At 62.9% G+C, this 20,874-nt stretch overlaps 2 protein-coding genes across 4 annotated transcripts in view; both read right to left on the reverse strand.

Annotated features, from left to right (window-relative positions):
• The window catches only part of SIK3 (SIK family kinase 3), a 170,689-nt gene that overhangs the window by 114,417 nt on the left and 35,398 nt on the right, over positions 1-20,874 (reverse strand). The window lies entirely within an intron of this gene.
• Positions 10-20,815, reverse strand: PCSK7 (proprotein convertase subtilisin/kexin type 7). Of its 3 annotated transcripts, none has more exons than XM_075172827.1 (16): positions 20,730-20,815; positions 19,042-19,521; positions 18,415-18,549; positions 17,790-17,955; positions 15,745-15,835; positions 14,867-14,921; positions 12,954-13,092; positions 12,250-12,350; positions 7,237-7,404; positions 6,072-6,179; positions 4,965-5,067; positions 2,571-2,727; positions 2,320-2,414; positions 2,076-2,169; positions 1,622-1,739; positions 10-1,429 (listed from the first exon to the last, which is right to left on the reverse strand). In XM_075172827.1, the coding sequence occupies exons 2-16, from the start codon at positions 19,507-19,509 to the stop codon at positions 1,025-1,027; spliced, it is 2,403 nt and encodes an 800-aa protein (XP_075028928.1). In that variant the 5' UTR covers positions 19,510-19,521; positions 20,730-20,815; the 3' UTR covers positions 10-1,024. The 3 variants fall into 3 exon arrangements, with proteins under 3 accessions (XP_075028928.1, XP_075028927.1, XP_075028929.1); XM_075172826.1 differs by lacking the exon at positions 20,730-20,815 and adding an exon at positions 20,005-20,095; XM_075172828.1 differs by lacking the exons at positions 12,250-12,350; positions 12,954-13,092; positions 20,730-20,815.

Raw genomic sequence — 20,874 nt, forward strand, 5'->3', positions numbered from 1 at the left:
GGAGGAGAGGAGGGTTTTTAAGACTTTATTTGGAAAGCTACACAAAAGGGCTTTGCTGATTAAAAAACAAACCCCAGCTTTAAAAAAATAAACCAATGACCCCAAAGACACACGAACAAGCCAACCCCGCTCGCAGATGAGCCACTGCCAGAGCAACTCAACCTCCCCTTCCCGGCCCAAAGCAGGCGTTGCCCGCGGCCTCGTCCCTCCTGGGCACCGGGCACAAACCGATGCCCAGCAAGCGGCGGGAAGCCGCCACAGCGAGCTCGCGCTGCCACGATACCTGCTGCCAGAGGTGCTTCTGTGCCCGCCGCAGCAGGGGCAGCCCCGTCCTGCCCCCCCGAGCAGGACGGGGGAGAAAGCCCTGCTGCCTTCTGCCTCCCCAACCGCACGGCTGCTCGCCTGCCTGCGGGAGGTGGGGAGGAGGTGGCGGGGTCAGAGCACAGGGGACAGGGAGCAAGCGCTGGCTGGAGATGGGCAAAACGACTCCCTGCCTCTAAGCTGGGCGCAGCTGGTGGGTACTGGCCAGCTCCTAGCCCAGCGGGGCAGGCAAACGACGGTGCTGTGAGGTCCCTGCCTGCAGAGGCAGCTGCCAGGGCCCTGCCACATTTTCCAGGCTCACTGCAGAAATCAGGGACAAAGCGACACTGCTTCCCCGTGCTGCGAGGCTGCGGAAGCCGTGGCGTGCAGGGGACTCCGTGCGTAGCTCCGCTATGGCCGCTACGCGCCCAGGAGGCATCGGCGTGGGGCCTTGCCTTGGGGCACAAAGGGAAGCCCTGAGCGTCGCTGCAGGGTAGGCTCCATTGGGAATGGGTTTAAGGCTTGCTTTGTTTTCCAGAGCGAGGGAAAGGGAAGCTCCCCTTCCGCTGCCAGCACTCTTTCTCCTTGTTTCTGAGCCACTTCCAACACCGCCTTCCGCAGGACACAACGGCAATGGTCCCCGGTGGCTCCGGAAGTCTCTGCTGCCCGTGCCCGGGAAGGACGTACCGAGTGGGAGGGATGCAGCCCAAAGCCCCAGCCCCAGCTAGCACGTCTGGTGCTCCCTGTCCTCCGAGAGGAGCTCGGCTGTCGCCTCCCGGCCAAGGTACCCCGCTCCGGCGGGGGCCGCCTCGTGGAAGCTCGCAGCTCTGCTGGGAAGTTTGGGGTGGGTGGGGGTCCAGGACCCCTCCTCCCCCTCGGCCTCCTGGGCAGGCTCCGGATGCTCACACTCCATCTCGACGTCCTCGATGTCCTTCTCGCGGTAGAGCGGCACAGACTCCATCTCCAGGCCGCTCTCCAGGGCTCTGTGCTTCCCACCCTGCTGGTACCACTTGCAGACGGTGGAGCCGTTGCAGGTCAGGTCAAGCCCCACGTTGTTCCTGGTCAGGCAAACCTCCAGCATGTAGTAGAAAGTCCAGAACACGGCAAAGCATCCCAACAGCAGGAGGGTCTGCGGAGGAGGAAACCCCTCAAGAAACAAAGCCCTCAACCACCCCAGAGCCCTGCTGTCGCCCAGCGGAGAGGGCACAGCGCCAGGAGGACCGGCAAGGCGGGTCCCCCCTCCTCCCGTCCCTCCTGCAGAGGCCAGGGTGTCCCCGCTCGGCGCCGGCCGGCGCTCTCCCCGGCCCGCAGGCAGGCTCACCTTGAGGGTGTTGGCTGTGATCGTGTAGTGCTGCTCCTCGGGGATGTCCAGCCCCGGAGGGCAGGGCAGGGAGAAGTCGCTGCTTAGGTACTGCCCGCTCATGGCTTCCTCCAGCAGCCTGGGGACAGAGGCACCCCGTGAGGGTCCCGCAGGCAGGGCTGCTCCAGGGAGGGTCCCAAGTGCCCACAAAGGGTCTGGAGTGGCTCTTCCACCACTGAGGGTTGCCCTCCTGGGACAGACCCAGCCAACAGCCCATGGCTCCCCTGTGCAGTGTACCGAGGGCAGCCCCGGTTGCCCCGAGCCAGGGGCCAGCGGCCGGGCTGCAGCCTTACCCTGCCATGCACCTTGCAGCAACACTGCTCCAGCCAAGCAGCACCTGCGCAGAGACTTCTGATAACGGCCCTTAGCCCTCCATCTCCCGTCTCCCCACCGAGACGGGGTTGTGCTGTCCTACCTCTGCCGTTCCTTCATCTCTGCTGGGGACCAGGAGGAGCCATACAGGGTCAGCTGCCACTGCTTCAAGGTCCCAGGCCTCAGGCTCTCATCTCCTGGGGAAGAAACAGGTTGGACCACCTGGCTGGGTGGCACCGCACGGAGCTCACCCGCGGCCGCCCAGGTGCCGAGCTGGCAGCTCCCCAGGACACGGCACGGAGCGGCTGCCGCCGCCCCATGAAGGACCCCTGCAAGGCAGGACTCACCGATGTCCCTGATGACCAGCCTGTACGTGCCCTGCGCTTCCTCGCCCCAGCACCGAACCGTGGAGAAGGTCCAGTCAGCAAAGCCATTGGGGTCCCTGCCAAAGGGCGAGGAGAAACAACCCGTGAAAGGGAAACGCAGCCCGAGCCGCGAGGCTGGACACAGGCCCTGGCTCTCCTGCTCGGGGCCGGCGGGGCTGGGTGTCCTGCCCCGCAGCGTGCGCCTCTGCACCCCCGTCCCCCTTGGTGCTTACGAGTCCATGCTCCTGGTGGTCCCTATCAGGGACATCATGCCGCTGGGGCAGAAGAGCCTGATCTCCAGGTTGCCGCGGCGGGGGTGGGTTATGGTGACGGTGACTGCCACGTGCTCCAGCGTTCTCATGCCAGAGAGCTCCAGGTCGGTGGTGGTGACTGGGAAAGAGAAGACAGGGTTTGCCGAGGCTGGTGGCCGGGACGGAGTCCCCACTTCCAGCCGGCCCTAAGGGGCTGCTGTGCCACCTATCAGGACACACACGCTCGTCTCTGCCTCCCCTCAGGTGCCCCCGTGTGTTTGCGCCCCCGGAGCAGAGGCAGAGCCAGGGCAGCCACACCCCGCGCTGGGAGGCTCCGTCGAGCGCCCAAAGCCGCGCTGTGCTCGGGGGCCTGGCCCTGGTCCACGCTCGGCGAGGAGCCTCCTTGTCTGCCCGAGCCCAGCCACCCACACACCTCCCCGGCTAGCAGAGGTAAAGGTGTCCTGGCACACTTTCTCCCGGGCACCCCGCGTCGTGCTTGGGCTGCTTGACGTGAGCCAGGAGAAGTCAGGTCCTCCCGGAGCAGAGGTGCAGGAGGCACCTGGTACTGGCCGTCCTCTGCCCGCAGCTGTGCCCTCTGTTCCCTCCCTGAGTTCAGCAGGACGGAAAGGATGGTGAGAAAGGGGTGAGGAGGAGGTGGCGAGGAAGGAGGGGTGAAAGGCAACAGCAGCATTAGCAGTGGGAAAGCTGACTCCCGGGCATCTCCCAGCACGTCCCGGAGCAGGAAGACGATACGCACCCACGCTTTCCTCCGCTCACACGGAGGGGGCCAGGCACGCCTCCCTGCCCTCTCATTTACCAGCAGCCTCCTGCCTGCAGCCGGATCCCCGCTTCGCAAGTGGGCCCAGCTGCTGCCTGCACAACTTGTGCCACTGCCCCGCGGGCTCCCCGACACCCCACTCTTCCCCGGGCCCTGACTCACGGCTTGCGGGTTCCGGAGCCCACCCAGAGCACTTTGGCCACTGCAATGAAGTAATACCTCGTCCCTCAGCAAATCCTTCCTGCCCTGGATTTGTGCCAGCTTTTGGCAGCCCCGGAGGCTGCTTTGAACCCACAGTTACACAGGAGCCAGGTTTGGAAAGAGGACTGGGGGGAGAAGCCCGGCGTCCATCCCAAACCGTTCGCAGCTCCACAGAGCTGCTAATTATAGCACAGGAAACCCTGGCACGCTTCAGAGCGGATTTCAGCCTGTGGCTCGGCCTCCTCCCGGCAGCCCCGGCCCAGCAGCAGGTGGGTGCTCCCCAACACCTCCTAAGCGGGGAGGCGGGCGCACCCCAGAACCAGGCAGCCTAACTGCAGCGGCCGGCCAGCACATTCCCCGGGGCCACGTGGGGAAAGGGTTAACTCTGAGCCCACCTGCGGGAGACCAGTGCCCCCGGCCACAGTTCTGCTGCGCATGCTGCTCCAAAGTGCCTCTTTTCTGCCTCTCCCAAACTGCGCTCGCTGCCCAGCTTTCGGCTCACAACCCCTTTTAGGGCGGAGGGAGCTGCTTGACCCCCAAGCCCCTCCTCAGAGGCAGAGGGGGCTCACCCAGGGTGCCGCCCCTCTGTCCCTCTGTCGCCCTGCGGTGCTGGTACCTGCTCGGGAGCAGCGTGCTGCAGAGCCGGACCAGCCCAGCCAGGCAGGGACGGGAGAGAGGGAGAACACGTGCCCAGCGCCTGCCCAGCGCCTCCTCAGCCTGCAGCAGGGAGGGGAGGGCCAGGACCACCTGCAAGTGGGGTGCTGGCCTGCCGAGCTCCAAGCTCTTTCCAGGGGAACCTCTTTCCTGGGGAAGAGCCTCTGGGCGCTGCCAGGAGCTGCAGCTGGGGCAGCGAGGGGCGCAGGGCCAGGCCCCCTGGGACAGCGTCTCCGGTGGGACAGGGAGGGGGACGGTGGCCCAGCCTCGACGCAAGAAGCTGTGCCCAGCCAGAGAGCCAGGCCCTGCTGGGGGGCCGGGAAGGGCTTGGGACCGAGCTCTCCTTCCCACTGGTAGCAGCCGGAGCAGCGCCTTGTTTATGTGGACAAAGGCTGGCCAAGTCGGGAGCTGGAGCATTACCTAAAATGGTCAAAGCCAGAGGAGCAGGTCTGGCTGCTGCCCAGCCCCGCCATGCTCGCTAATGCCTGTCTGGCTCCTCAAAGACATCAATCTATGGGATGGAGTTATCGGGGAGGGGACCACATCAACAGACACAGATCCCCTGGGGAAAGGCAGCGGAAAGAGAGAGGAAAAAGCCCAGGCAGCCCAACACTTAACCCCTTTGTGGCAGGGCTGCCAGGCTGTCAGCATGCGCAGCTGCGCCCCATGCCAGCGGGAGCGGGCTGGATCCCTGGCCTCGGTGTGTATGAACACGTGCTCTCACGTGGCACACCTGCTCTTACCGTTCCAGGCGACCTCCAGCTCCTGCGGGAGTAACGGGATGCTCCTGCCCTCCTTCAGTGCAGGGCTCACGTAGGAGGCCAGGTACGGGACGGACTCCCAGATCTGCCAGGGGAAAGGCGAGAGGATTCAGCATGACCTGCACGTCCACCTCTCAATCTCCCACCACTCTTGCAAGCTGCTCCTGCCCGTAGCCCACCTAATGCCTGTGGACGTGGGCCCAGCTTGGGCCCAGGCCAAGGGGCTTCTCCCGACGCTGCTCTGGGGCACGCGAACCCAGGCAGCACGCGCGAGGAGCGCCCGCACGCCTAGGAGTGGAAGGAAAGCGATTCCTGCGGGCTAGAGGGGCTGAGCGAGACTCAGGACTCGCCAGCCCTGCGTTTGTCTCTGAGTGGCTTTGAGCCGCTGAGCCACCTGAGTGGCTTTGAGCGGCTACTTGAAGCCATTCCTTTTCAACCCCAGGCGCAGCGGGGCAGGAAACGCAGCAGAACCCAAAGCCCTGCAGGAAGCCTGAGAGTGAAACAGGGGGCATTGCTGGCAACCGGCAGTGACCGGCACAGCTGCACGGTGCTCTACGCACGAGTGAGGCCCGAGCGCCAAAGGGATGTGTCCCGGTCTCCGTGCGACTGGAGGCACAGGGAGGAAGAGATGGGGATGCCCCTGCCTGCTCTGACCACACCACTCCCTCGGCAGCCCCAGCAGCCCCCGGGACGCGGAGCCCAGAGCTGCCAGCTGAGAACACCCTGCTTCCTCGGGGCATGACGCCCTCCCTGCAGCCCGCCGCGTAGGGAGGAAGGTGCTGGGGCTGCTGACGAAACTCCCCAAGCCATGAATCAGAGCTGTCGTCTCCCACCAGCGAAGGCTCTCGCCCATGGCTATATATAGTGCTGAGAGAGCAGCAGCTCGGGGGCAGGTTTGAGGCATTGCCGAAATCCTCATGACTTCATACCAAAAGCAGCCTTCTAGCGAGGGCGGCAGGATGACGGCCAAAGCGCTGGCCCCGAACGTGTCACCCCACGGCGTTGCCTGTACAGGGATCTGTCGCCGCCACCGGGCTGGGCCTGCTCCACCTGCCTCCGGGGCACGCCTGGGGCGGGGAGGGGAATTACCTTGGCAGCGTTCACCAGCCTCCAGGCGTTCAGCAAGCCGAAGCCGTGCTGGTGGCTGTGGCTGAAGCCGGCCTGGTTGATGTCCCACTTCGCATGACGATCCTCGTACTGCAAAGAAATGCAGGGCGCTCTTGTTACCTTGGGGGACACGGGCAGCCTTGCAAACCTGGAGCAAAGGGAACCGGGCCCGAAGGGAAGGAGGCTCAGAAATATCCCGCAGCAGCAGGGAAGCAAACCCACACGGCCTTATTAGAAAGAAACAGGTTGACCTTTGCTTGAAACAAGTCCCAGGACAAACAGGCTTCCCAGCTCCTCAGAAAGGAAATCAAGCAGCACGAAAGGGCACAAATGCCTCTGCTCTGAAACATCCCAGCTGCTCGCTGCTCCCTGCCGCCCAAGCCACAGCCTGTGGGATGGCAGAAGCCTTGGGGAGAAGGAACCAAGTCCTTTAAATCAACAAGAGGTGGGCCAGGACAGATCTGGGTCCCATCACTTATCGGGTTGTAGTACTCTGGCAACGCCGGCTTGCAGTTGCGGAAAACACTGCCCTGTGCCAAAGCGAGGTCAGCGTTAGCTGGACTCGGACTCCTGCTCCCCAAAGGGGTGCAGAAGCAGCCCTGTCCCTAACCCGAATCGGGCAGCTCCAGTCAGTTCCCACTCCTGCTCTGCAGTGCAGCTGCGCTGGAGTCGAGTCTGAGCGAAAGGAAGGGCTGTGTTTGCTGCCGAGCTCTCCGTTGTGTCTGTTCCCGAGAGCTCAACTCTCTGGAGAGCCCGAGGAAAGGCCGGAGCAGGGCAGAGCTCCTTGCTTTCCCACTGCACGGACAGCGGGGTGGCATCGCAGAGGTGCATGCCGGCCCTTCGGCTGGGCCAGCCGCGCCGCACGCACACACATGCTGCCGGTGTCTGCAGGCGAGGCACGGTGAGCCCCTGGAAGACCTGTACGCTGGCAGATGGAGGCATTCCTGGAGCAAATACCCCATTTATTACCATGACAGATTCCTGGGAGGAACAAGGGGCGAGAGGAAAACGCAGTCCCTTTGCTGGGAGCCAGACAAGCGAGAGATTTATAGAGGGGCAGGCAGACATAAACAACGATGTGCACAGCAGGACCTCGGCCATCCTGCAGCATCCCTGAAGGCAGCAGGAGGGAGGGAGGGCCACTCACCTTGGTGGTGGTGAAGACAATGATGTGCTGGACGTCTCGCCAGGTGAGACACGGCCGCACCTGCAGCATCAGCGCGATCATCCCGGCTGCAAGAGGAGCGGCAGCTGACGTCCCTGTGTGGCCCTCCGTGCAGCCCGTGCCCTTCTGCAGATCCCAGTCTGTTGTCACCTTCCGAGAAAGAGGAGAGATGCCTCCTGTTAGGCCACTGTTTGCCATGCTGGGGTGGCTGGGACAGGTACTCGAGCAACCGAGCACGCAGTCCCGGCCCCGAGCCGTGCCCTCGCCACACCAGCTCCACCGGCAGCCCACGCTCAGCCTGTGACACAACCGCTGGCAAAAGCTCCGGGGACACAGGATAGTGTGTCCCCACACTATGCAAAGGGCACGAGAGATGGGGGCTCTGGGGCTCCCCACCATCGTCCTGGACACAGCTAAGAAACGAGCAATGCCCGAGCACAACAGGAAAAAACAGGGCCAGCAGCCGCGCTCCTGGCAGAGAACAAGGCAGATGGCGGAGAGCTCGTGAGCGAGGCCAGCCCGAGCACCCTGCGGGGAGGCCGGGGTCCTCATTTACTGCATGAGCACCCCAGCAGTGTGCGGGGTGGTGCACAAGCTGGTGGGTTTTCTTGACAGCTCTGCAGCGCTGATTTACTGCTTGCGCGTTTCCATCAGCAACGCTCACGTAATTTCTATTGCTCTACCACAAGCGTGATGAGGAGGAAACGATCCTCCACGGGCTGGCTGGACACGTGCAGAGAAGGCTTGGAAAACTGGGAGTGAGAGGGGAGAAAAGACGGAATCAGGAGCCCTCCTCCCCAGCAGCCTGGGTCCCCCCGGCCGACCCTCTCCTCCATCGCCAAGGGCCCTCAGGGCCGCCCGATTATTATTTGCTGAGGAAAGTGAAAACCTTCTCCCCTGCAGGACGCCTTTGGCCGGGCTGACTGACTGCCCTGGGGGAGAGAAGAGCTAAGCCAGCCCCTGCTGCACTGCTGCCACGGCAATTACAAGGGTGCTCTGTGCACCCCGCAGTGCCTTTCCCCGTTCCGCCAGGCAGCCAGCCCAGCCAGGCGCGTCTCTCTAAACGCGGTCTGCCCCAGGTGAACAGATGGGAAAGCCTTTGAGCAGGGAGAGGGCTGCGAGGTTTGGCACAGAGGGGGAATCAGAGCGTGACAGCTCAGGCAGGGGAGAGCATCGCTGCAGGCAATGCTGGGCCGAAGAGCTGGGCTCCTCGGCACCGTGCCGGGGCACGCAGCAGCCTTTAAAGGGGACCACGGACACGCAGCACCTTCACACCCCTTCCTAGGAGACTTGCTATGTCCGAAGGAAAAGGAGGGACTGCAGCTGAGCACCCGTGGTCCCTCGCCCAGGGCCGCCTCCTGCCTCTCTGCGACCACAGGGAAACAGGGGCAGGGAAAGGCGAGTTGGGGCAGCGGGGCAGCACCCAGTCCGAATACAGCGTGCCAAGGCCGGCATCCAGAGTCCGACCCCCTTCGTAGGCGGCTTTCAGACCAAACGAGAAAGTTCCCTGGATGCGCAAGGACGCCCCCTCCAGAGAAAAGACATGGGGGGGTGGTCCTAAACCCCCTGCCTGCATGAACCACATCTAATCTGTCTGTCTCCCAGCCGTCTCTTCTGCACGGGCAGCTTCCCCGCAGACAGGAGGAAGGAATTTGCAGCACATGAGCTTTCTTTCTCTCTGTGGTTGCTGAGATCAGGCTGGGAGGCGGGAGGGGCAGCCAAAGATCCCGTCATCCTCCCTCAGCCAAGACCAGAACAACAACAAGAGCAGGGCAGCAGCAGGGGAGAGGGTCAGGGATTAGCTGCTGAAAAGCCTGGAAACATTTCCCAGACGGTTCCTGGCCAGAACATGGGTACCCAGCAAAAACCAGTACAAGGTGGGAAGGACAACACCACAGCTCCCCAGTCGAGAGAGATGGCCCCGTGCTGGGAGCTGGGACGCACAGTCCAGCGTGGGGCTGAGCAGAGCGGCTCAGGCAGCTTCTCCCCAGGGCAAGGGCAGGAAAGCACCTTGCAGCCACTCTCTGCACAGTGTTTAGCTAAGGATAAGGAAGAGCAGCTTTACACCGCTCTGGCCACAGACGGTTGCTCTGGCCTGCGGGAGCAACAGCCAAGGCACAGCGGGCACCGCTCCCCTCGCTCCTGCTCGCAGCCAGCTTGGCTACAGGGGCTGGACCAGCTCTTGCGAGAAGCTTCCGATTTCAGCCAACATCCCTGGGGCCTTTGGAGGTGACACCTCTTCGCTCTGCTCCCCACGCATGAAAACCAGCACCAGCTCAGGGAGAGGCACCCCCCCCAACCCCGAACACCGCGAGTGTTCTCCAGGGTACTCTGGACACAGGCACAGAGCCTTGCTGCCTCAGGACCAAAATACCAACGCAAACGAGCTGCTGCTGCTTAAGACAGCCGCTACTCATAGGGACCTCACGCTCACCACAAAGAGTCCTGGGGCACCCTCGCTTCAGGGACAATGCACCCCAGTTGAGAAGCAATGAACGCAGGTAGTTTCCTTTGAGGGGAGAGAGAGAGGAACTGGGCCTGAGCTAAGCAACTTCAGGGGAAACCCAAGGCAGTTACGGTTTGCGACCTTCCTCATCTTCACTGCTGACCACAGCGTCGCTCCAGCACAACCGGGCCTCTGCAGAAGGACCACACGGGACTGTGCAGAGCACTCAGAGCCTCAAAAGAGGCATCGGGAGGTTCCCAAATTATGCCACCTCGCTGCAAACCGACCGTGTCCGTCTCCCTGCGCTCCCCGTGGGGAGACAGCCTGCACTGACAAAAGCTGTAGGTTTTGTTGCTTTCTACGCTTGACTCCACAACATTCAGCCAGCTGTTCACAACTTCAGCTTGCGCTCGGACGCTGCACGTCCTACAAGGAACACCCTGAGCAGCATAAACGTTCAGTAGGAAATGCAGCTCGTGCCAGAGGCCGTATTAAATTCTTCCCATTAAGGAAACCACACAAAGTTTATAGTCTGGTAAAAGAAAAAAACCCAACAGATGGCTGCTGAGAAGTTAACTCTGACATCACTGCAGCACAGTTAAAGGGCATTTAGGAGCAGACCACCCTCCAGAAAAAGGGCGCCTAAGTTGTAACATGGCACGGGCTCGCTAAAGGAGCGATCGCGGTACCGCAAAGAAACAGGACGGCGCTCTGGCACATGCTGTGCCTAGGCTACGCGTGGCACCTCGTCCTGCCTCCCCGATGGAATACCAGCTCCCGCGCTGGTGTCCCGTAAGGCCAGTATTCGAAATGAAGGGGCGTTTGAGACCTTCAAAGCGCTCTCACCAGCAGCAGGCTTGGGGGAAGCTGGACATAAACCCAAAGCTCGGTAACTCTGATGAAAGTGCGGCGGAGCCCTTGCTGGGCTGCCGTCTCCTTTTTTCCTAGCGTCAGTAGTTTCCAAACCAGCTTGGGACAATTGGAGTTATTTCTGAAAGGAAAAATTAGCCCCCTTCTGGGTTTTACTTTCCCTGCCGCATGAGCCGAGCCATTGCTCCAGGCAGACTGCGCCGTGCGCTAGTTAGGCACGGATTCCTGCCCTGGCTCTGGACTGCACGAGGAGCTTGCCGAGTCCCACCCCGGTGGCTGAGGAACCCAGGCTCTCCCTGTTCCCCCGGTTTACCCAGCACGCGGGGAAGCCTGTCTGACCAGCCTGGATTCAGCTCCTCTCTGGCAGGCACAGAGCCACAGCTGCACGTCCCTGCTTGCAGGAGCACCCTAGGCACCGTCCCTCCTCCGTCAGGCCCCCCGAGACCCCCGAGCACACACTGCTGATGCTGGTCTGCCACTGGGACTTCGCCGCCTCATGGGCTTTGCCAGCAAAGTGCCTTTCTGAACTGCCCGTCCTGACGGGAGATCCTGCCGGTGCCTGCCAAGCCAGGGACAACCCAACCCCAAACAGTCACGCCTGGGAGCCAGTGACGATTACCCCAAGCTGCCCCAGGGTGGCCTGGGCTCTGCAGTCCCCGCTGGCACCGCGGGACAGGAACGGCTCGCAGCCATACGGGCTGGCTAGCCTGACAGCCCCCTGAGTGCACCAGCACCGAGGGAGGAACGCGCTGGGTCAGGCCTGGGGCTGGTGAAAACAGGCCCGGCTGCTTGGCTTGGGCAAAAAAGGACATTTTGTTGACAATAAGTCATTTTTTGGCAAAAAAAGGAAAGGCTGATAAAAATATTCTGAAAAACTCAGCTGGGACAGGCGCACGTGCCAGAACAGAGAAGGAACTGGGGCCAAGTAGTTTAAAGAGCCCGATGCTGCTCCCAGCCCCCCGTGCTCCTCTGTGCTCCCGCACCCCTGCAGAGCAGAAGGGAGGGGGGCTGGCTGGGCAGGGTGTGCCCCTTTCTCTTCAGGAGAGCCCACAGGGCATGGGAGTCTCGCTCCAGGCTTCCTCCTCGCTGCGCAAAGGGGGCACACACAGAGCCGGGATAACGCTCGTCTTCCGCCCGCTGTCCCCGGGGCTGAGCCGGGGGAGCTCCCCGGACGACATTCCCAGGATCACAGCGCAGAGGAATTTCTTAGGGGCCGCAGAAGAGGCCCCCGTCCCGGAAGATGTCTGCCCGCAGCTCCCAGCAGCGCAGAGCAGGGAGGTAAGGGAGCACAGTCCCTGTCCCTTTCGGTCTGACATCCTGAGGCGACAAACGTGACACACGCAGGATCTGGGTTTGGGGCCAGGAAGTCAGCGTGCCCGTGAACACCCTGGCAGAGAGAGGGTCACCGCACTGCCAGTTACAGGCTGACAGACAGTGACGACATGGGGAACAACTAGAAACAGGAACCTCCCTCTCAGAGCACTATTTACGTAGGACCTAGACAAAAAGCATGTTCATTCCCTGCCTCCCAAAGGAACCCAACTACCAGCCTAAGGCAGATGCGTGGCAATCAGGAGGGACAGATCTTCATCCCTTCTCCACACTGGGCTGTTCCGGCCCCGCGGCCGGCTGTGGCCAGCAGAGCACAGGGGAAGACCTGTGCCTTGCACGGTACTCACAATGCTCCTCATCATCTTGTCCCCGCCACTGAAGGTCACGGCTAACATGGAGGCACATTCCTCGGCGTAGAATGGCATGGAGCCCGTCTCATCCACCGCGCCTGGGAAAAAGTGAAAGGCATCGACCGTATGAAGCCTGTTTCGGTTTAACTGCTGAAATTGCAAGGTGATGAGCCCCCGAGGACCTGTCCTGCTAGCTGTGCTTTTTCACAGGCTGGAGGCTGGGCAGGGAAATCGGACCCAAGCCTGTATTTTTCACGGCTGGAAGATCTACAGGAAAGGCAGCCGCAATAAATGACCTTTCGCTGTGCTTAATATTACACCGATCTTCTACCCCTCACGTAGCTTCTGCCCTCGAGAAAATGGCTTAGACGTTTCTTTTCTAACACACGCGATAGCAATGCTGCATTTCAGGTCACTCCCTCAGCACGGCAGCGTGCCTCTCACAGCCCCAGCGATGGAGGCCTGAACGCAGGCAGGAATTTCTTTGGCCTCCTCTTGCTCTGCAGGTCAAAAGAAAACTGCAGGCTTGAGGGCTGAAGCCCAGCACCTCTACACACTGCCATGTTCATTCCCAGAGGACAGACGCTTCCCCACAGATTCCTCCTATCCAGCCAGCTTCCAGCTGGGCAGGTTTCACGCTTTTGGGACGATCTTGTTTTTCCATGCTGCGAACGAACGAGACAGAAGACACACACACTCACCTATCGTGACAGTATAGATGGAGTTGGCATAACCATCATAGTTGCAGTTGTCGCTGTGTTGCCCGCCGTTGCCACTGGCCACGACGAAAATGCTCCCAAAGCCTCTGCGACCCGCTATCACACCGTGCTGCAAGGCGGCCTGCGGAGAAGGAACCGTCGCTGGTCAGGCCCTTCCCGTGCCCGTCCCTGCTGGCACCAGAGGGTTTCTGCCAGCAGCCACGGCTGGCACGCCTGGCTGTGAGCGGAGGGCTCTCCCGGACCTCGCGGCGCACCTCGCCGCTACCCGAGACACAGATGGACACGCGTGCCTCTCCCGAGCTGCCCGCGCTGGGGGAGCGTTGGCCCTGCGGACTGCTCGCAGGCGCAGGACGTGCTGGAAAGCTCTGTCCTGGCATCTCCATCCAGCAACCAAAATCCACGCTCGAGATTTCAATAACCAGCCCTGCCAAGTACTGGGGGTGATAGCGGGGCCAGCCACAATGCCTCCGGGCCGTATTTCACCCGGCCAGCAGAGTCAGGGAGTCGTGTCTGTCACAGCCCCAACCAGACACCGAGATTTCACAGCGCGTGTGTTACAAAGGCAGCGATGCGGCCAACGTCTGGGCTAGGGAATGGCCGATCTACAGCTTACTATGATTTTAAGCAGATTCTGCGTTAAAAATAAAAAGGAAAAGCAACCTCCCAGGCAATCACAACACAAAGACCGACCAGCATTTGAATCCCGGAGGAAACGCAGCAGCCCTAGCCCTCCCAACTTCAGCAGGGCTCACTCTGGAGCTGGCTTTTCTGGAGCACCAAGGCTTTCCTACCCACACGTGGCTGCTGCCCTTTTGCAAAGCCCCAGCTCCCACACAGACTCGGGCTTTGCCTTCGCTGAGAAACACAACTGCACCAGCCCCGCTTGGGAAGCACATTTCCAGGCCGACACCTTGCGCAGACCTCGTTCCCGCCTAGGTAAAGGGTACGTGTCTGATGGACAAGCAAGAAAGCAATCCGCCTGGAAACCAACCCTCCTCCTCTGCCCTGCCTTCGGCAGGTGAAGGCACATACTGCGTTGGCCAGAAAGCCCTCCAGACGCTCTGCTGCGGTAAAGCAAGCTTTGCTTGTGCTCTGTCCCAGAGCTTGTTACAGCTGTCTCTGCATGCAGGAAGAGAATAAATACACTTGCAGAAGTGGAAACCATTTGTCATCGTGACCTGATAGCTCAGTTGTCAGCGTTGCCCCGAACAGCACGGTAACTGCTATCTTGCGGTTAGAAAAGTACAGCAAAAGGCTGTCAAGCAAAAGAGAAATTAAGCAGAGCCACATCCCAGGAGCAATGCAGTGCAGTTTTGGGGCCCCCTCAGCGACCCCTCGCTGTGGCACCTGGGCAGCGGGAGCCGGGCGCAGGCAGCCGGGTGGGTTTTGCAGCGGTGCTGCAGCACAGGCCCTGCGAGACCGCCGTAACGGCCCGGGAAGGGGCTTCAGCTCTGACGCTTCCCGCCGCTGCGTCCCACTGAGAGCGAATGCAGCCATCGCCCCAGCCCCTTATCTACTCCCAGCATTTGCAGGCACGCTCCCTGCCTTGAGAGCCACCTTAGCACCGGGAATGCTCGGTCTCCTGAGCAGGGAACATCCCTTGGGTTGCGAAAGTTGTCAGAATAATACCACACGTTGCGAAACAGCATTTTCCTGCTGGAACCAGCCTCTCCTTAGAAAGCTCATCTAATACTGCCTGAACGCTGCCCTCCCGCAGCAACGTCACCTCGCCCCACCGCACGGTAACATGCAACACCTCCGCTGGCAGCGATGGAAGCAAACGAACGTGCGCTGCGCCACAGCAACGTCCCTCCTCGCCTCTCCGGGCAGACAAGAAACCACAAGCACCGGAGGGCTAGCCAGGGGTGACCCGTGCTGCTGGGACTGTTTTTTACCTTTCCCAGTTGATGGGGGCCATCCACGGTTTTCCCATCGTCATCTGGACCCCAGCTGCAAAGAGAGACACCACGAAGTGACAGCCCCAGGAGTCGCTGACAGCAACTCTTCCTCCCATTACAGTTTTCCATTACAGTGAGCTACAAGCAGGCACCAGCTACTCCCAGCACCACGACTGGGATCGGAGGGGGCTGTACTTTCCCATCCGTCAGGCTGGCCCCTCGCTGCTGGGATATCACAGTCCTGTTTGCACTGTGCTCCTGGGTCAGATTCCAGTGGACAAAATGTTTGATTTTTATTTAACAACCAGCTTCTCACACATTCCTGTCCCCGTCACACGGCTCAGCCGGGGCTCCCCAACCACAGCGGGGGGCACAGTGCCCCCTCCAGCTCAGCCAGCCTGCGGGATGCGCTGCAGCAGCGCCCCGAAGAAGGCCTTGCGACCATAGGTGCCGTGCACAGCCCGGGCCAGCTCTCCAGTAACGGGAATACTGATGCTACTCTTAACAGCAGTAACAAAGAGCCCCACCTTACACGCTCGGCGGCAAAACCCCACGAGGTTCAGCTGCGCAGAGCCCCTGAGAAAGCCTGACTGCAGGCACAGGCGGGCACCAAGCCCAGGGGGAGAGGCAGGGTGTTCTCTCCGTGGGGCAGACCCGCCACCTCGCAGCCTGGCTGCCCGCCTGCCAGGCACGCTCACAGGACCCCCAAAAGCGGTACTGATTTCGGTGCCTCAAGGCTAGCTGGAGCCACAGGCTGAGAAGAGCTGGTGTGAGCATTCAGCCACGAACCGTGACCCCCTTCCCAGGCAGAGCGGAGCCCACGGCCCTTCGCTGGGTGTCGGCATGGCCCGGCTCAGGGTCCCCTTGGGGCTCACCTGCAGCTGTAGATGTCGTTGATCTGATAGTGCTTGTTGAAGGCGATGGCCTCCATGCTGTCGGTGAGGGGCCCATCCAGCACTCGGATGCCTGCAGGACAAAGGACAACGAACGTGACCAAAGCGGATCAAAGTAAGCTGTGTAAACAGTGCAAACAAATTCCTTGGCAGCTTCACACCAGGGACACTCACTCTCCCAGCCTGACCGAACCAGACCTCCCAGAGCTGTTACCCTGCAGACCAGTCCGCAGGGGCTAGATGTGCGTGAGGGTCTGGGATTGTAAGTGCACCCTCATGCACAGCTCCACGTCCTCTGCTGGACGTGGCTTTTCTGCCAAGCAGGATCCTCCAGTCCCACTGCCAGAACCGTTGATGACAGGGACAGCACAACCGAACACCAGCTGGGCTCACCCCCCGGGCGTCCCTGAGCCTCCCTGCCCACAGCGCTGCTCCCCAGGGGCTTCTTCACATCCCACCCTCAATTATCCCACTGCTTTTCAGGGCTAGTCCCTGCCTGGAGCAATTGCTTCCCCTTCCAAGTCGCCAAACAGCCAGGCATCGCTTTGGGATGGACGGCACGCTGGCCCGCTGAGGGAAGGGCCGAAGAGATGCAGGACATCCCAACTACTGTGCTCAGACCAGGAGGGCACGGCCACCTCTCCGACAAAGCCACGAAGGCTCAGTGCTGAGTTTTCGGTGACCCAAACCATTGACAATTACCGTTTTGCACGACCGTTTAGGCTGGCAAAGGATGTTACAAATGGAAACCAGGCACGCATCTCAATTAAGCCTGTTTATAAACAGCGCAACCGCCCACCCATCTCAGCTCTTGCCTGACACAGCACACGCGGCTTTTTACTGTCGCATCTGAGGCTCCTCCGCGGAAGAGCGGAGCAGCCCAGCTAGGGATGCGCTGGCTCTCCCCGCGCCGGCTGGCACCGCGCTGGCTCCAGCGCAGTCTCCCTGTCCCCTTGCAGAGCTCGAGGCTGCCCCGCTGTGCTCACCCTGCAAGGCCAGGCACAGCTTTGGAGAGCTGAAGCCCGAAGCGCCAGGCCCCGCCTGAGAGACCCAGGGTTAAACCCTCCCTATTCTCCGCGCTGCGGTTAAACTGTGAGCTCATCTTTCCTTCTGCCAGCTGGGCTTTGCTAGCAGCGTCTGCCCGCAGCCTCCCGGGCCGGTGGAGCCCGGGGACCCTGCTGTGCCGCCATCAGGGTGGCTGCTGAGGGAGCGCCCCGTCGGGCGAGGTAGGGAGGGAGCCGAGCACAGGGCAGGGGTGCAGAGCCGCCTGCAGTGCCCTTGGGCGAGCTCCCGACCCCCCCGCACCCTGCTGGCACCCCGGGGCCCACCCGCTCCCCAGCCCCATGTCACAGCCAGGGAACGTGGCACCATCTGCCGGGTACGGAGAGAATCACGTCCCCGGCTGCAGCACAGCAGCACCGTCCTCTGCTCTGCCAGGGACGCATCCTGCCCGGCACAGAGATCTCGCCTCCCTCTCTGAAGGAGCGTGAGAGCTCCGGAGATAGCCGAGGTCACAGCGGCACATTCCCTGGCTTTGCAGCGGAGAGATGCGCAGCCGGATCTTCGCGCCCCGTCCGTCCGCACAAGGCAGACCTGACACCGAGGGCCGGGCGAGCGCGGGGGATGGGCAAACGTTTGCTTCCCCGGTGCCTCCAGATGCAGCCTGCAGCGCTGCACCGGAGCGGGCACGTCGTCGCACGTTTGCCTGGCTTAGGCTGCGCGGTACGGAGGTGCATCTGCCGAAAGCTCTGTGGCCGGGCAGGCGGCGTGCTGGGAGTACTCTGGAAAAGCTGCCCCAGCACACGCTTATCCCGCTCTTCCAGAACGGGCTCCTCTGGAGAGGAGCTCAGGCAGACGCCGGTTCCTCCCTCCGACACGCCGACCAGCCTGAGCAAGGCACCGGCTGACTCAGAGCCGCTCCGGCCAAGCCACCCCTCCCACGGAGCCGTGCCCCGGCCCCACAGCGTCGGAGATGAGTCAAGCCAGGCACGAGTGCAGCACGTCGGGGTGCCGCGGCGTGCACGTACCTGCGATGCGGCTCCCGTAGGCGACTCCCACCGTGCAGAAGCTGTTGTTTGGCACGGCAGCAATCTCCCCGGCGCAGCGGGTCCCGTGGTGGTTGCCGTTCTCCTCGTCAGGGTGAGGCATAGGGTCGGGATCGTTGGAGTTCAAGTCATAGCTGCCTTCTGGGCTCTGAGAACAGACCCACAGTCCCAACTCAGGGCTCTGCTCTCCTCTCTTCGGGAAAAGCAGGACTTAGGAGGATGCTATGCGGGCTGAAACACAGCCTGGAAGTCACGGGAACTTAGAGGCTGCTTCCGCAGAGGGCTGCAGCGCAACACTGCTATCTGCTGCTGTGGGAAAGGGACCAAGAGAGGCAGCTTTAGCAACTGCTGTGGGTCGCAGGGAGGCCGGCTCTCACGGCTAAGCAGCCACCTCCCACACGTAGCACAAAGGCTGGTAAACCTGCAGCTTGGGTGCAAAATCTCCCAGGGAAAGGTTTGCCGCTGGCACTTCCCGCCCCGGCCGAGCCCAGGGTGACAGCACGGGTCAGGCTTTGCCGGCAGCCGAGCACTCGCACGCTCACGCCGCGCTGCCCAGCCCGGCCTCCAGCTTGCCCTCGCGCCCTCCCACCACAGAGCTGGCACTCACGTAATTTGGCTGTATGTCTTTGATGGTGTGCTCCACGCCGTCGTCCACCACCACCACCGTCACACCGCGCCCCGTCACGTTCCGCTCCCAGACGCCCGTGACATTGATGTCCTTTCCGGGGCTCTTGCGGTTGTTCTAAGCACCGGAAAGGACAGCGAGGGGAGAGGAAAAGCGGAGGAGCGGGTCAGCTGCGAGGAAAGGGGCTCCCAGACCTTTCGGGCACGCTGGCTACGATGTGCAGGGCCGGGGCCAGGCTGGGAGCGCAGGGAGGAGCCACAGGACAGTCACGGGAGATTTGACGTGGATAGCGAGCAGCAGTCGCTCGAGCCACGAAGCGGAGTGCCCGGTGCCGCAGGGCTGACACCGCGCTCCAGCCGGCTACGCGTACAGCGTGCTCCGGCCGAAACCCCTCTGCCCACCCCAGGGCCACCGGTGCACGGCCAGCTGCGGGAGCTGCCTCCTCCCGTCATCGCAGCGACCGCGCGGCGGGCAGGGCGAGCTCTCGGCGTGCTTCCTCCTTGCCGCAAGGACAGAAAGCGACCGTTTTGCCTGCCACGTGACAGCTCGCTTGTGGCCACGCAAACAGCCCAAGCCTGCGAGCACAACAGGAGCCGGAAAACCACTCACCAGGTGCCACTGCTGGGGGTATTTGGGATCGTTAAAGTGCAGGCTGCGTTTGGAGCGTTTCAGAAGCTTCTGTTCCGAGTGCCACCGCACGCTGTCATGCTGTGCAAACAAAGTGTCCACCGACCTCCTTATTGCTTCGGGTTCGCTTGCCGCGTGGCCATCGGGCTGGTAGGCGAAGAGGTAATGGCCCCTGAGCTCCCCAACGCGGCCCATGTTCACCAGCCCCGCAGTCCGGGCCAGCTCCTCTGCCCGCTGCTCCAGCTCCTCCTCGGGCGCGTCCAAGCTGACAGCCCACGTCAGCTTGCCTTGCCGGGCATCAGTGCCGGGAGCGCGCTCCCCGCCGCAGGCCAGTCCGTCTGACGACGCGAGGGGGATCCAGGTGGCACTCAGCCAAAGGCACGTGTGGATACAGAGTGCGGCCTCCATCCCTGCACTCCATAGCGGCACCCTGCGCTTCCAATGCGGCATCAGACAGGCGGGCTGCAAACAGCAGAAAATAAAACCGGTGAGAACCTCTTCTGCCCGGGAACAGGGCGGCCGCGGCCTCACCTGAAGGTCCCACGAGCCCCACTTGCTCCTGGCAGGCAACACCGGCACACCTGGGCTTGCCACCAACCCCCCCGGCACAGCAGCGATCCCCTGCCAGGGAAAGCCCACCCAAGGCGGCTCCTTCCCAGCGGTGCAGCACGGCGAGGCCACACCCAGGCCGGGCAGGATGAATCCCAACCGCTGCTCTGCCTGCCGGGGTGGAAGCCCCGGGACGGAGCAGACTGCGCTGCTGGCTGGCAGAAGGGGGGCCACTTCCTTCTCTCGCCGTGGCCCGGCACCGCGGAAAACTGGCAAGAAACTACCGACGCGCAGTTCCCTAGGAACAAACGTCATGGGAAATGCCACGCTCCCCGGGCACCTGCAGCCGAGAGCCGGCTCCTCCTCTGGGGGAGCCCCGCTGAACTCGTTTCTCACCTGCTGCGTGGCCGGTGGAACCTGCTTTCACCCGGCACGGGTGGAAATCAGCACCGCTCCCCGGTGCGACCCTCGTTCCACGAGCCATGGCTCCTGAGATCCCGCTTCGTTTCCCACGCCCAGGGACGCGCCCTCACGCTGCCCGGCGCTCCACGAAGTTTGCCGTTAGTGACCCCCCGGCCGTGCTCCTCTCCCGGTCGGCTTCGAAGCCTGTGATGCAACTCACCAGCCGCGGTCTGCGTCGGGCACCGAGGCCCGGACTTCCCTCCCTAAGCGAAGGGCTTTAACTGCCCGTCGCTGCCCTCGCACGCAAGAGACTGGCACCCGCTGGAGCCCTGCAGCGACCCGGGGCCGGGCCAGCGCTTCCCAGCTGGGGAAGACGGACGTGCCCCGGCGTCGGGCAGGAGCCCGAGTGCGGGGGGCCGACGCTCAGGGACGACTGGGGCGAGCCAGCCGTCGCCGGGCAGGCCGCTCCGCCTGCCTGCCGCCGCTCCCCCGGGGGCAGGCCAGCCGCCCGTCCCCTGGGCTGGCCAGGCCGCCTTCGGCCCCGGCGGGGCCCGCGGGCGGTGCGCCAGTGACAGCCGGGCCGGTGACCCCCGCCCGAGCCAGGGGGCGGGCAGCGCCCAGGGCGCCGCGGGGCTGCCGGCCGCCCCGCCCCGCGTCCCCGCGAGCCCGCCGAGCCCGGGCCGCCCCCGCCGCCCCCCGCCGCCCCGCCGGGCGCTCACCGGGCCTGGGCCGGCGCCGCTGCCGGATGCCCGCGGCCGCTGACAGCAGCGTCACATCCGCCCGCGGCGGCGCGACCTCCCCTCCGCCAGGGCGGCGCCCGCGGGCCGGGCGCGCCGCTCTGCGCCGCCGCCGCTGGCGCCGGAA

The sequence above is a fragment of the Calonectris borealis genome, chromosome 24, assembly GCF_964195595.1.
Source record: "Calonectris borealis chromosome 24, bCalBor7.hap1.2, whole genome shotgun sequence".
NCBI classification, from domain to species: Eukaryota; Metazoa; Chordata; class Aves; order Procellariiformes; family Procellariidae; genus Calonectris; species Calonectris borealis.

Excerpts from the sequence above, each read along its gene's own strand:
- PCSK7 (XM_075172827.1), bottom strand. The coding sequence starts at position 19,509 with ATGCCGCATTGGAAGCGCAGGGTGCCGCTATGGAGTGCAGGGATGGAG. Across the intron at positions 14,922-15,744 it reads AACGACATCTACAGCTGCAG|CTGGGGTCCAGATGACGATG; the intron begins GTGAGCCCCAAG and ends CTCTCTTTGCAG. Across the intron at positions 1,430-1,621 it reads TCACAGCCAACACCCTCAAG|ACCCTCCTGCTGTTGGGATG; the intron begins GTGAGCCTGCCT and ends CCTCCTCCGCAG.